General features: G+C 44.6%; 1 protein-coding gene across 6 annotated transcripts in view; it reads left to right on the top strand.

Annotated features, from left to right (window-relative positions):
* The window catches only part of LOC119979404 (rho guanine nucleotide exchange factor 10-like protein), a 191,867-nt gene extending 179,658 nt beyond the window's left edge, over positions 1-12,209 (top strand). For all 6 annotated transcript variants that reach the window (XM_038821575.1, XM_038821574.1, XM_038821576.1 and 3 more), the window contains 3 exons: positions 3,633-3,804; positions 7,132-7,254; positions 8,804-12,209. In XM_038821575.1, coding sequence (XP_038677503.1) covers positions 3,633-3,804; positions 7,132-7,254; positions 8,804-9,324 — 816 coding nt within the window. In that variant the 3' untranslated portion in view covers positions 9,325-12,209. The remainder of the gene's footprint in view (positions 1-3,632; positions 3,805-7,131; positions 7,255-8,803) is intronic.
* The last annotated feature ends 2,714 nt before the right edge of the window (positions 12,210-14,923 follow it).

Consider the following 14,923-nt stretch of genomic DNA (forward strand, 5'->3'; position numbering starts at 1 on the left):
CACCGAGTGCAAGGATCACTGTTCACAATTTATAGTAGCAATTTCTATTTTAGAATGAAAAGCATGATTTCTTAATTGGTACAAAACACCAAGTTGGGTTTGAGAGATTCATACTTGACACTGAGGAAAACTGCCACAGATTTCACGAAGCCATTAATACACTTGCAGAACGAGCATACAATTGGCACTGAGTTTCAACAAAGTGTGAGGCATTCCATTTTGGTAAGAATAGAGGTTGCACATTAACTTTGAAATTAAGAAATCTGATGAAATGGGGATGAAGAATCAAAGAGGTAGGAAGCGCAAATACACATCACTAAATTTGGTCAATAAGCTCATTAAAAAGATCAAATTGAGCACTGGGGTTTATTTCTAGAAGAATAGAATTTAAAAGTAGAGACGTGATGCTGAACCTTTATTGAACCTTGCTTCAGGCATACTTGGAGTGCAGTGTGCATGTCATCATAAAATAGTCATAGTGGCACTGGAAAGGGTGCAAACGATATGATACGCAGCAGGAAAGAATCAACAGCTTGAGCTTTTGTTGGGAGGACTGACTTAATTGAGAATGTTGAGGATTGGTTGGATCTGATTTTAATGCTCTACAAGTGGGTGAGTTTCCAGTGAATTGAAATATTGCCCTAGAAGAGAGTTTCACATGAAGGTAAAGAGCAAATCTCGAGGCTGTGTGCACAAAATAGTCAGCAAGAAATAAAATGGGAAATTCAGAAATGATCTCTTTTTATTTGGAATTGTGAGAATGTGGAACTCTCTCTAACGTGTGGAGTGGTTGAGGCGAGCAGTTTGGATACACCTGAGGGATGGGTGGCTCGGTGGCGCAGTGGGTAGCTCTGCTGTCTAGGGCGCTGAGGACCCGGGTTCGATCCCAGTCCCGGGTCGCTGCCTGTGTGGAGTTTGCACATCTCCCCGTGTTTGCATGGGTTTCACCCCCAGGATGTGCAGGTTAGGTTGATTGGCCATGCTAGATTGCCCCTTAATTGGAAAAAAAATAATTGGGTACTCTAAAATTTTTTAAAAAGATACAAATGAGGGGAGGCTTGATAAGCATATGCAGGAGAAGAGAATTAAGGTTATGCTAATAGTTAAGGAACTATAGGAGGAGGAACGAGTGGAGCGTAAAGATTGGCATGGAGTGGCTGGGCTGAATGGCCTGTTTCTGTGCTATAAATTCCCTCATTCTACTTAACCTTCTGGCACAGAGGTAAGCATGCTTCCACTGCGAGAAGGCTGGCACCTGATGATGCCGTGAATCTTTTTAGTATGTTAATTCACAAATACTGTTTTAGTCATTATCCAAAATTATTTTAAACATAAAATTATCTGATTTGTGTGATGAGTTGTTGAATTGGAAATTAAGGTTTGAATTTTTTTTTTCTCTGCCTGTTTTTGTTTCCACCTTGGGATAAGAATAAGAGAGTCTGTCATTACATTGAGGCTGCAGAAGCTCGAGAATCCTTTACTTCTGTGTGTGTGTGTGCGCACGCGTGTGTCATGTTTATTGGATCGACCATGAAAACGGGGCATGTAGAGGAGCTAGACAGAGCAATCTTGGTCTCGGCTAGTCTGTTGGAATAATCTTGACAGGGACTGAATGTTCTGTATTTGCCGAAGCATCTGTCAGCAGTGAAGCAGAAAAATTAGTTTGCCTTGCAAAGCTGACTGGGCTTTTCCTTCCTCCGCACATCTCTTTTTTTTTTTGTGAAACACAAAATGGATCACCTTGGGTTCAGTTGAACTTGACAAGTGTGTGCTGTAAATTCTAAGCATTCCATGTGCCCCCTCCCACCGCCCAACTTGTCTTTCCGAAGGTAAGGAAGTATACTGGCGTGTGGATCCAACGGCACTAGTTTCCCTCGTGCAGCTCTAAAGAGGCTATGTGTGAGCCGAGATTACTATTCCACTGTGATGGGCATCACAACCTGGCCAAACCTGATCACCTGCCCAGAACGTTTTCTATTGGCTAGCAAATAAGAAGCAGGAACACTGGTTGGAAGGTTTTTCAAGCCATGCCTGCCAATGCTGATTTATTGCATTCGTTTGGTACCTTGACTGAGAGGAAATAACGCCCCACAATTGGGGCATTCATCCTGGAACCTTGCTGAAGTGCACCGCTCAATAGTACATTGGGGAATCTCAACTGTGCTGTGTTCTGTGGCGTTTGCTTGACATTCGGTAATTATTCTCATTGATTTCCTTTATAAATTGTAAATGCTGCATCCGTGAGACATTGTTCCCAATTACAGTAATGCCCGTGTTCCCTCTGAAGTACATGGACGTGTTACCCATTTATGTTGTTGTTGATGACCAATCTACCTTTTTCAAACGAAAACACTGCCATGTGAGAGATTGAATAGGTTCTACATTGGAGTAAAGGAGAGCAGTCTGATTAAATCGCAAGGTAACACTTGAGTACGTTAATCAGCTCACAGTTTGCCATTGCAGAGCAGAGCTAACTCTATCATTCGCAACACCCCTATTAATAAAGGCTTTGGGATGAACTGCCTTTTCATCGATTGGGAAAGTTTCCATTTTCCTCTTGTCAGGAGCTTGGGAATTTGTACCTTTTTAGTCTTGCTGAGTTGTATTGAGTGCTTGTGCCAGTTTTATAATTGGTTCAGTCTGGAAGAAGCAAATGGGGGAACCATCACTGTTTTTACAATTGTTTTCAGACATGGCTGCCTTTTAGATTGTGCCCTCGAGCCCTGTGTGGTAGTTTGGCTGATCAGCATTCCGCTGATGTCTATCTGCGGGTGGGACTGGGTGACGTCTGTTTGTACACTAGCCTTTCGCCGTTTGGATTTAAATTCAGTCTAGACTGATGCTGAGGAACAGTCTTTTTTTCTCTCTAACGTTTGTGAAGATACGACAAATAATAGGTTCAGGTTGCCTGAATCCAATCTCTAGTGGGCAAAGACCCACAGCACAAAACTGTTTTAACTTGGCACACTGGCTCCCAAAGCAATCAGCTAGATGGATTTGGAAAGAGGAAAAGTGTCACTCAGGTGTACAGTTGGGTTCTGGTGAGGAGACCAAGTACAAATAACTTTTGCTCTCAACTTATTTATGCTGCATTTCACCTAGGATTCTTTGCTGCTGGTGCTGTAGCCCCAGGAAGGCCCAGCTGGGGCAGAAAACAAACGATCCTGATGTTCCCTAGCTTGAAGTTCAGTTTATTTAAGTTGCTGCGTGTCACTTGCTCTGTCGTCCATCAGTTGCCTATAACTGCATATTCTGCAAAGGATCCTACTGGTTTTCGGTAGATGACCACCACACTGCTCAGAAAAGCAAGCTAAAATCATAGAATGAGTGATCGATGGATGCAGGATTTAACTTGTAGATCACACGGGCGATTTGAGCTGACCAGCAGCTAAAGGTGACTTAGTGTCTGAAGTCAAGATGGTCCGTTTCCTTTTTAAAAACCTGGCCCAGTGTTGAGTAAAAAATTTCAGAAGAAATGCTGCTAACCAATAGCAGTAGGGAGTCCTTTTTAATTTTCAGTTTTCTAAACAATTATGAATGATTGCGCTTGGCACTGCTTTGAAATCAACATCATGGTGGGTTTTTTTCTTTTAGCAAGTAAAACTGATCTTTCCCTCCCTGATATCTGGCAGTGTTTTGATGCCCACCCTGATGACAAGGTGAACGTGACTCATATGATGAAAGCTGGTGGTGGAGTGTGGATGGCCCTCTCTGCGGGGTCCTCGATTCGATTATTTCACACCGAGACTCTGGAACATCTGCAAGAAATCAATGTAGTCCCACGCAGCACGTTCTTCACTCCAGGTAAGATGCTTCGCACACACAACCTGCCATTTGCTTGTCCTTTGGCCAATGTATTTTACCATCAAAAGCAGCTGTGCCAGCCTCCCGTTTTGAGAGGGGCCCGTAGGAATAGTACCAACCGTACCAAGTTACGGTGAGGTGCGAGTCTAGGATCCCAGGAAATAAGTTCCTAACTTCAAATATTGAATGAAATATTTTCATATACAGTGCCTTGCACTTTCCCACCAATTCAGTAGTTTGAAGTGTAGCCTTGTTTGTAATGTAGGAGACACGGCAGCCAATTTACAGGCCACTTCTAAAAAAAAACAATGAGGTAATGACTTAGTGATGTTGGTTAAGGGATAAAATTTGGCCAAAACATCAGGTGTGATAACCGCTACGAGGCCCACGGGCAAAACGTGATTGAGGTCCCTATGGGACTCGTAGAAGACCAGCTTTCTGGGTAGTGGGCGGAGGTCCACCCAGCTGGGGCTCATAGGAATCTGACACAAAGGCCGGTCTGAACAGGGACCGGCATGTTGGTTGTCCCAACGGGACTGTGTAGTGTAAATAGTTACTGTCGTGGGCAGACTTTAAAAAAAAAAATTTAGATTACCCAATTATTTTTTCCAATTAAGGGGCAATTTAGCGTGGTCAATCCACATACTCTGCACATTTTTGGGTTGTGGGGGAGAATGTGCAAACTCCACACAGACAGTGACCCAGAGCCGGGATTGAACCTGGGTCCTCAGCGCCGTGAGGCAGCTGTGCTAACCACTAGGCCACCGTGCTGCCCTGTCGTGGGCAGACTTGATTAGACCCTAGGTACTTACTATTGCTGGCTTCCTAGGGCTTAATACCAGGCAAAAACCTCCTTGCTGTTCTTCATAATGCAGCCGTGGGATCTTTTATGCTCACCGGCTGGGGAGGGGGGGAGATGGTAGTCGGGGCTTTGGTTTAATGTCTTATCCAAAGCTTGGCAACTCCTGATAGTGCAACGCCCCCTTTATGCCTGGTTTTGTGCCCAAACCTTTGGAGTGGGATTTAAACCCATGCACAGACCTCCTGATTCGGGCAGGACTGAGCCAAGGCACATTTTGTCATAAAGCATTCTGCAACCTTCTTGTGTCCTTCCCTGGTAAGTGACCCTTTCACTCCCTCTGTATTTGCTGGGATAGCTCTATTTCTTAACCTTCTTTGTCTCGATGGCCACCAAATAAATTGAGCAGGAAATGAGCCAAGTATCATCTCTGCAAATAGTGCTGTAATTGGGCCCAGGCTGTGTTATGAATACCAGTGAACCTATCCAGTTTTATGTTGCAGAAATCATGATACAAGCAGACAATATTTATATCCTTGTTGCCTGAACATTCTGGCGTCAAGCAACATTTAATTTTAGAGTCCCCGGTTTTCTCCTTCTGCCTCATTGTAATAAAATGTTAGTTTAGCATCAGAATTGCTTTCAACAGTTTCTGCTGCAACATGTTAAATTATTGAGGCAGCAGGGTAGCATGGTGGTTAGCATAAATGCTTCACAGCTCCAGGGTCCCGGGTTCGATTCCCGGCTGGGACACTGTCTGTGTGGAGTCTGCACGTCCTCCCCCTGTGTGTGTGGGTTTCCTCCGGGTGCTCCGGTTTCCTCCCACAGTCCAAAGATGTGCGGGTTAGGTGGATTGGCCATGCTAAATTGCCCGTAGTGTCCTAATAAAAGTAAGGTTGGGGGGGGGGGGGGGGGGGGGGGTTGTAGGGTTACGGGTATAGGGTGGATACGTGGGTTTGAGTAGGGTGATCATGGCTCGGCACAACATTGAGGGCCGAAGGGCCTGTTCTGTGCTGAACTGTTCTATGTTCTATCCCAAATCGGGTAAGCTGTTCACAGTGTGAGCGGTTCACCCAATCGTTTGCTAAACCGGATCACTTAAGGCTGGCTGAGCTGGGGACAGTGGGATTCCTGGGGGGTGCGGAGTAGACTGAGGAGCCCTTGAAGCAGGGTGTGAAGAAAATTAAAATAGGTTTGAATGTTTTTATGCCAACATCATAAAATTAAACTGCAGTTTTTAATTTTTGAGTGTCTGATTTCTAGATGAGATTTATACGATTTGGGAAGGAAACTAATGGTTTGAAAGGCTGAGCTGCCGGCGCCTAAATTTAGTCAGCTGTGGCCAAGCATCAAGTTACAGAAGTCCCATCACAAAACTGCCACGGCGCAACATAATCTGAAATAAAAATGAACATTAGAAATATTTGTTCCATAGCTTTCCTGTTGAGCTTTGTCTGGTCACCACAAAGATCAAAGCAAGTGTTCTCGTGCCCACATGCACTGTCTCACACACTTTTTTATTGAGACATCACACCCATGATTCATGTATATGAGTGCTACTCCATAGCAATTTGCCACTTTTGTCTACCGTTTTTACCTTTAATCTATACATTACCTGCACATCACAAAATAAATCTAGAGTGAAGCAAAAAATATGCCAAAAGCATGGCAGTCCTGGCAAAATGTACATGGCCCACAGTCTGTTCCAATCATCTTGTTATCATCATCATTGACTGGAGAATTGGAAACTGCCTATTAAAATCAATCCGAAACCTGGAGGTAGTAATTCATAGAATCATAGAATCCCCACAGTGCAGAAGGAGGCCATTCGACACGGAGAGAATGTGCAACTCCACACAGCCACCCAAGGTTGTAATCGAACCCGGGTCCCTGGCGCTGTGAGGCAGCAATGTTACCCACTGTGCCACCATACAACTCAATTGAACTAACTCCACATCAACACCGATCAATCCTTTCTCATCAAACATGCATAGTTAATTCATCTGTCGCCTGCAATGACCAACAGTACCAGGGTACTGATACTGGAGAGGCTAAATGTCATTTTTTAGTTTTAGAAATACAGTGGCTGATGGATTGCCCAATGGGAAATCAACCTTGATTTCCAGACTAGAATCCATTAAGTAAATCCAAATGTTTGCGATGTTCTGCATACCTCCCACTTTGCTCTGCACTCACCGCCATCTCTCTTGTTGGTTATAATGTTGAGTGGCTGCTAAGAGAAGTAATGGGAAAGACCAAATGCGGAAAGGGTCCAGATTTGTTCAAATGGCCACATAAGCTTGGTCAATGCTGACTGTAAAAAGCCAAGCCCATGGACTGATTTAACAGCCTTCAAATCATTATTCCATTACTAAATTCTATAATTGACTGTGTTATTAGTGATTAGATAAGGAAGGGAGTTCTTGTTCAGTAATATCGTTTTGAATACGAAGAACAAATGATTACTCCTGGACCTTAAGATCTTCTGTACAATTACCTTTTTTTCCCCCCTCTTTCCCCTCATTAAGGCCAAAGGAATGTTTTGGTGACGTGTTTACTGGTTTGCCAAGGCATGCTCTGGGTTGGGACGAATCAAGGAATTTTGATCACTCTACCAGTTCCGAAACTTGAAGGAATTCCAAAAGTAACAGGTAAAGATTTGTTTTCTCTCTCCATTTAAAATTCACCGTTTTGCAGTTTCTTTCGTAAGATGAAGAATTTGGTTGGCATTCTAGGAAGAACAGAGGGTCTGACATGGTTATTTAAACATCAGCAAGATGGAGAATAGCTTGTGATTTAGTGCCACATTGAATGAAGGTCTGCAATGGAACATGTAAATATGAATCCAACATTATACATAATTGGTTTAGAAATTTAGGCAAGTTCCAAAGAATGTATGTGTTTTGTACATTTGGTAAAAGTTAGTATTTTGAGCTGAGGATTCAAACCTGTTGTTGAGCAGTGTAGAGGGAGATTTAACTGTCCTGTAATCACTTCTCAAACATCTGAAAATGCTTGTTAGGGAAGTGTGGAGGAAGCTTTATTGTCAACTAGTCTACATTACACTTTTGAAGTAAAAGAAAATTTACTGCAGATGCTGGAATCTGAAACCCAGGCCCACAATACTCATTCCAGGGTAAGCAGCGTTTCACTTGAACCTCTTTCAATTTGGTCTATTGCATCAGCTACTTCCAATGTGGTCTCCTCTATATCGGAGAGACCAAACGTAGACTAGGTGATCGCTTTGCTGAGCACCTCCAGTCTGTGCGCATTCAGGACCCTGACCTTCCCGTTGCTTGCCATTTTAACATAAGACCCTGCTCCCATGTCCACATGTCTGTCCTTGACCTGCTGCAATGTTCCAGCGAAGCTCAACGTAAACTGGAGGAACAGCATCTCATCTTCCGATTACGCCTTCCGGTCTCAACATCGAATTCAAAAACTTCAGATGCTTGGCTGTACCCCACCCCGATCCCTTTGTTTTCATTCCATTTCATTTCAACTGTCTTACCTTTTATTTATTTCTTCTCTTTCTTTATATATATTTCCCCTCCGATTTTATCCCCCCTTACATTACTTTTTTTCCCCCTTTGCTTCGCCCTCTTTTCCCCCCCCAACCTTTTTCTCATTTTACCTTTTTCCCACCCATGCCCCCCCTCCCCCCACATCTACATCTGTCACAGCTTTCCCTCTGATTTTAGTTTCTCTGCTGTTTGGCCTTGCACACCTTTTTATTCCCTCTGGGAACTGCCATTAGCACACTTTTCCCTTTGATTTCTGTGGCTATGACTCATCTTTCACTCTCGCACCCTGCAGTATAAATATCTCCCACTTTCTATGCCTTTTAGCTTTGACAAAGAGTCATCTGGACTCAAAACGTTAGCTCTTTTCTCTCCCTACGGATGCTGCCAGACCTGCTGAGATTTTCCAGCATTTTCTCTTTGCTGAAGTGTTTGATGGGATACTATAGAAGAAACATGACGATGCAGTGAACCTTTGCTTGATGTTGATGGTGTTTTCGAACAAAAAAATCCATTTTTTTCTCGTAATTGCATAAACTGGCCTCTTTCTTGTTCATAGCACCCTGTTAAGTGGCTCAAGTTAAAGTGGTGACACCGAGTTATCCACTGATTGAGACTCTGCATTATGTTTTAGTGGTCTTCCAAGTCACTGAGTTCTGTTTCTCTCTCTCCTGTGTAGGAAAGGGAATGATCTCGCTCAATGCGCACTGTGGGCCTGTGGAGTTTCTGATCCCCACCATTGGCTCTCTGGACTTGGAATTACTGAAAAGCGAATCTACCGAGGACATGCCTGAATATCCAGAAGGGAACGGCAAAGCGGATTCCTCCTCCCAGGAATCCCTTCATGATCAGCACAACCACCTGGATAAGAAGCAAGGGATCTTGCTACGTTACAACCTGCGCTCCACCTCTCACTTGCCTGGCCAATTACTGTCAGCACATAGCGAGGCTCAGGCCAACGAGAGCTCCCTGGAGCACAGCATTGAGGACGGTTCCATCTATGAGATAGTGGACGACCCGGACGTGTGGGTTCGAAGCAGGTCTTCAGCCCGTGAGTTTGTCAGGAAGGAGAAGGTCAGGTCGGTTGCCATTGCCTCAGGAGGCAGGGGCTACCAGAACTTTAACAGAGACTTCAAGCCGACAGTACACAACAAGAATGAGAACACATTGCTGATTTGGCAGATTCCACTGACTTTGTAGGGTTCTGACTTTGTACAGATTTGCGTTTTGTAGAATGTGTCTACCAGAAGTACACTCCGTTATAAGATTGCACGATGTTCAATTGTCTGCAACTCCAGTTTCAAAAAGAAAATCCACTTCACAAACAGGGTTAAATGTTCTGTTGATTGGAGGTTGTGCATCTCAAGTGGCTAGTACGAAGATTTCAAAGTCTGCCACACCATTATTAGAGCTAGTTGGCCCTGTTCACATTTGTAACTCTTTTAAGGAGGGCTTCTAGCTGTAACTCCCTTTCTACCCAACATTTCTGGGTGTTGAATGGCGCAGTTCACAGAAAGATGGAAGGGAGAGTATGTTGTGCAATAGATTTGCCTTTTCGTACTCCCTTCCTCTTCTCATTTCCTCCTCTTCCTCAAAGCTAAGTCACTAAGGTGTCGGGTCTGTACTTGCTATTTTTGAAAGGAAGGAATGTTGAAGTCATTCCCGGGTCACTTTTTCTCCTAATGTTACCACCCTCACACAATCCCCCCCCCCCCCCCCCCTTTCCACAAAGGTATAGACTCATGCTGGGGTATAGACTCACGCTGGGGTAATGATTCCATGGGCGCTGGTAGCCCTTTGACATTGTGCCCATGTGACCACTCTTCATGTGGAAACCTAGACATTGAATGTCTTTAGGCGATTTTGAATCGGGAGAGCACCAAAGCTGAACCTATCTGCTATCCATACACACACACGTGCACACATATACACACACACACACACGTACTTGCCAGCAGAAAACGCTGGATAACAGTCCCACTCCCCCCCCCAGCTTCCCGTGCCACTATTGCATTGTAGCTGGTTGGCTTACATATGAAATACGTGGAAGGACCTGGTCGGCTTCATCAGATCATCCTTGCAGGGAAAAATAACTGGGAGCAATTGTTTTTTTTTGTGAAAATAAAGTTCTCTTTGGTGGATGCAACTTGTGAGCTTGATAACTCAGCAATTATGTTTCAACTATGTGTGTGTATATTTAAGTCATGTAACAGTTATATAGTTTGAAGACTGATGCTGATGATCCTGATCTCACTTGACACATGGGTGCAGATAGCCAGGTTATAGAATATCCTACTTCATCCCCTCTTTTTTTTCCCCCCAGTTGTAAATAATCTGCTAAATTCTATACCTCCCCACGTTTGAATTGTGACTTTTGTATTCCTGTTATTGGTGAGATTACAAGCCATTCTGATAAGGCGCCACCTTTTCTCATTAAATTTGACTGAGAGGTTAACTCCCCCGTCCACCCAACCGTGCTGAGACCCTCCCTTGCCCCTCGCACTGTTGGTTGGTGGGTGCTGTCCTTTCAGAATGCCCCTGTAACCATCATGGCTGTGACTAAAAATACACTGGGCAAAAAATTACAAGCTCCGACCTACTTTCCAACACTGGGTACTGCCAAATATTCACCCGTGTTAGATTTAATTCCCCAAGATCCAAGGTTTAACTCATTGGGAAGAGGGGGTGATGGGGGAATCCATTTTAAGAATGAAAACCTGAGCAAGAAAACGAGGACTCTTGTTATCTTTTTAAATAAGAAGAAATCTCATGACTTTCTTTGCTCCCCACTAACGAATGGCCAAAGCGTGCAGCGGGGTAATTCTGTACAACCTCCTGCACTTTGACACTAGCCGACAAATATTTGTGTGCAGCCTTTGAACTGGAACCTGATGAGAGGAATGCTTATATTTATAGTGTAAAATACTCGTCTTTGTTGCTGGAAATAGTTGTGAACTCTTAAGAAGGGGAACAGAGTAAGAACGTTGCATGATTATTGATGCTACAATTTGGGAATCCTTAGTCTGGTCTTAGAACCATGTAACTGTAGACGTTTACAGCACAGAAAGAGGCCATTTTGCCCATCGCCTGTGCCACCTCTTAACTAATGACATATTGCCACAATATGTAAATATTGACTCTTTTGAGAGCCATAGAAATTGATTTTTACTCAGGGTTTTAAGATCCCAAAACGGACGCTATTCTTGCATGCTGAAAGTCAAATCTTGTATTCAAGGGCCCTATTTCACTATTCTGCCAACCTCACGCCATCACATATCACTTGCCCTTCTTCCCACCCTTTATCAAGGGGGTATAGAGTAACATTGTTCCATGCCCTTCTAATCGCAGATCGTTTCTCCCCTTCTCTCCAATACCATACTTCAGTATCCATGGGAAATTAATTTCAAAAAAACTAATTTGGACCTAATAAGACTCGCTCGCTCTGTCAAATCACTGAGCTGCATCCAATCCTCGGGGCTGCTCAAATCTATCCTTGTGGAAATTAAACTGCTGAATCATTAAAGATCTTCTACTTAGAACCTGACTCCCGTTTCACTCTTGTTTGTTTACTCTGCAATGGAATCCGTATAATAAACCACTAGGAAGCCTCGGCCGTTTGTGGTGCGCACCCAAGTTCCAACCAACAGTGATCTTTGTTGTGTGACCTCTTCCTTTGTTCTGTCAACAACTGATGCGCCTGCTCAGAAGTCAGGTTAAAATAGTTGAGTCAATCAGCTGGTTCTCTTATTAAAAACTGAGCCCCCCACATTGTTTGGTTGGTAATAAAGTACCTGCGTCAAGTTGCTGATTGTTTCAATCAATGACACCAAGACCTTTTCTTAGATTATCTGCACAACTATCAATGACACTCCTGAGTTACAGAAGTGATCTTCAGTCCTATGTAGTATCTGAATCCATTTACCATTGGCCATCTACAGTAGCTACAATAGCAAAGGATGGAGGTATGCCGGAGTTGTAATGTCATTTGTTTCTTGTGATAAGTGACTATGTGCAATATTAATGTCATTAAGAGAAAATAAATGCAGTCTGGTCAGTCTGGTGCTTTGAGCCAGTATGCCCATTTGGATATCGATGCTTTGTGATTCAGATTACCTAAATGACTAAAAGATTGCTGCTTTTGTCAAGGGGCCTGTGAAGCTGAATTTTTAAATCCGCATGGGGCCTGTGCGAATTATTCAGAAATGCATTCCCTGGTGTCATTAGCTTTGTTTAGTGTTAATCACTAGTTTTGTCTCCAGAGCCATGATACCGAGCAATGTTTTACTTGAGGCCAATTATGGCGAATACAGAATGATGGAACAGTCGTTTCCCGAACAACCTCTGCTGTCAAAAATGTTTCCAAAGAACCTCCTAGTGGAGAGCAACAATAAAACCAAGCAGGGTCAATGGTTCCATTTTGTAACTGGTTCCGTGGTTTTAGGAAGAGTCTTTTCATTTGCCCTGGAAATGGATGCTGCCTCCTAACAAAATGTCTATTTTTTTCCTCGCTGGCCAGTAGGTGAGGGAGGAATGCTGAATTGCTGCTTCCACAAATCCCGATACCAGGAAACTCTGATGGGAGCTGTATTGACACCCACCGTCTCTGGTGTGCTCCAGGTGACTGGGATAGAGGAAGTGGACTCTAGGAGGCCTCAGTATTATGAATATAATGCAATATTAAAATCAGGAAACATTTATCAACCCCATAATCTTATGAATTTTGTACAAAACGCTCCCATTTCTTTCCAGCTGCCCAGTCAAAATCCAAAGAAGGTTTGCCAAAGGCCGAGCATGTTTTTAAAAATAAATTTAGAGTACCCAACTCATTTTTTCCAATTAAGGGGCAATTAAGCGTGGCCAATCCACCTAATCTGCACATCTTTTGAGTTGTGTGGGCGAAACCCACGCAAACACGGGGCGAATGTATAAACTCCACATGGACAGTGGCCCATGGACAGAGGTTTGCCGGAGTTGTAATGTTATTTGTTTCTTGTGATAAGTGACTGCAATATGCCATTAAGAGAAAATACATGCAGTCTGGTGCTTTGAGCCAGTATGCCCATTTGGATATCGATGCTTTGTGATTCAGATTACCTAAATGACTAAAAGATTGCTGCTTTTGTCAAGGGGCCTGTGAAGCTGAATTTTTAAATCCGCATGGGACCCAGAGTCGGGATCGAACCTGGGACCTCGGTGAGGCAGCAGTCATAACCACTGCGCCACCGTGCTGCCCCTGGCCGAGCATGTGTTTTGACAGTAAATGATTGGTAACTCTGAAAACAAAGAATGGCAGATCCTCGACACGGTAGCACTATGGTTAACACTGTTGCTTCACAGCGCCAGGGTCCCAGTTTCGAATCCTGGCTTGGGTCACTGTCCGCGGAGTCAGCACGTTCTTCCCATGTTTGCATGGGTTTCCGCCGGGTTCTCCGGTTTCCTCCCATAAGTCCGAAAGATGTGCTCGTTAGGCCAATTGGACATTTGAATTCCCCGTCTGTGTACCCGAACAGGCGTCGGATTGTGACGACTAGAGGATTTTCACAGTAACTTCATTGCAGTGTTTATGTAAGCTTACTTGTGACAATAATAAGGATTATTATTATTTTTAAAAAAATGTATTTTATTACAAACATGCATCAAAACAGGTTATAGCGAACTAACATCCCGGGAAACATGCTTCCCTACAATCAACTATACAGTCTGTTCAGACTCTTTCTCCCCCCCCGCCCCAGATGAACAGCCCCTCAAACACGGTCACAAACATCCTCCACCTTTCCTCAAATCTCCCAAAGAGCCCCTTAACTCATACATTATCATCTCTAATAGCAGGAAGTCATACAGGCCACCCAACCAAGCCGCTGCCCCCGGTGGCGATGTGGACTGCCACTCCAGCAAATTTCGCCGCCGTGCAATCAGAGAGGTAAAGGCCAAGACATCGGCCTTCCTCCTCTCCGTGAGCTCCGGCTTCTCTGAAACCCCCAAATATCGCCACCAAAGGGCCCGGAGCCACCTCCTCATCGACTATCCTGGCGAACACTCCTGCCCAGAATCGCCCCAATTGGTTGCAACCCCAAAACATGTGCGCATGATTTGCTGGCCCCCACCCACACCTCTCATACGCATCTGCTACTCCCTGAAGGAACCCACTCATTCTCGCCCGGGTCATCTGCACCCTGTGCACCACCTTAAACTGTATCAGGCTCGTTCTTGCACAAGAGGTCCCGTTTACCCTACACAGTGCCTCACTCCATGCTCCCCAATTGATCTCCCCTCCCAACTCTGCTTCCCATTTCTCTTTGATCTTCACCACCCGCTCGCCCCCCTGCTCCCCCAGGCACTTTTTTATATATATCCCCAATCCTTCCCTCCTCTTCCACATCTGGGAGCAGCTGTCGCTCCAGCAGAGTTTATTCCGGCAACCTAGGGAAACCGCTCCAGACCTTTCTCGCAAAGTCCCTAACCTGCAGATACCTGAACTCACTACCCCTCGGCGGCTCTACACACTCCCTTAGCTCCTCCGGACTGGAGAACCCTTCCTCCTAATACAGATCCCTCACATTGACCAGCCCCACGTCCCTCCACATCCTGTATACACTATCCACCACCCCCACCCCCACACATACACACACACACACACACACACACACACCCCCCCCCCCCCCCCCCCGGCTCAAAGTCATGATTCTCGCACAGCGGCATTAGCACCGACATCCCTGCCACTCTAAAATACCTCCTCAGCTGATTCCATATTTTCACAGTGGAGTGTACCACCGGGCTCCTTGAATACCTACTCTGAGCC

This window comes from Scyliorhinus canicula, chromosome 16 (assembly GCF_902713615.1).
Source record: "Scyliorhinus canicula chromosome 16, sScyCan1.1, whole genome shotgun sequence".
NCBI lineage: Eukaryota > Metazoa > Chordata > Chondrichthyes > Carcharhiniformes > Scyliorhinidae > Scyliorhinus > Scyliorhinus canicula.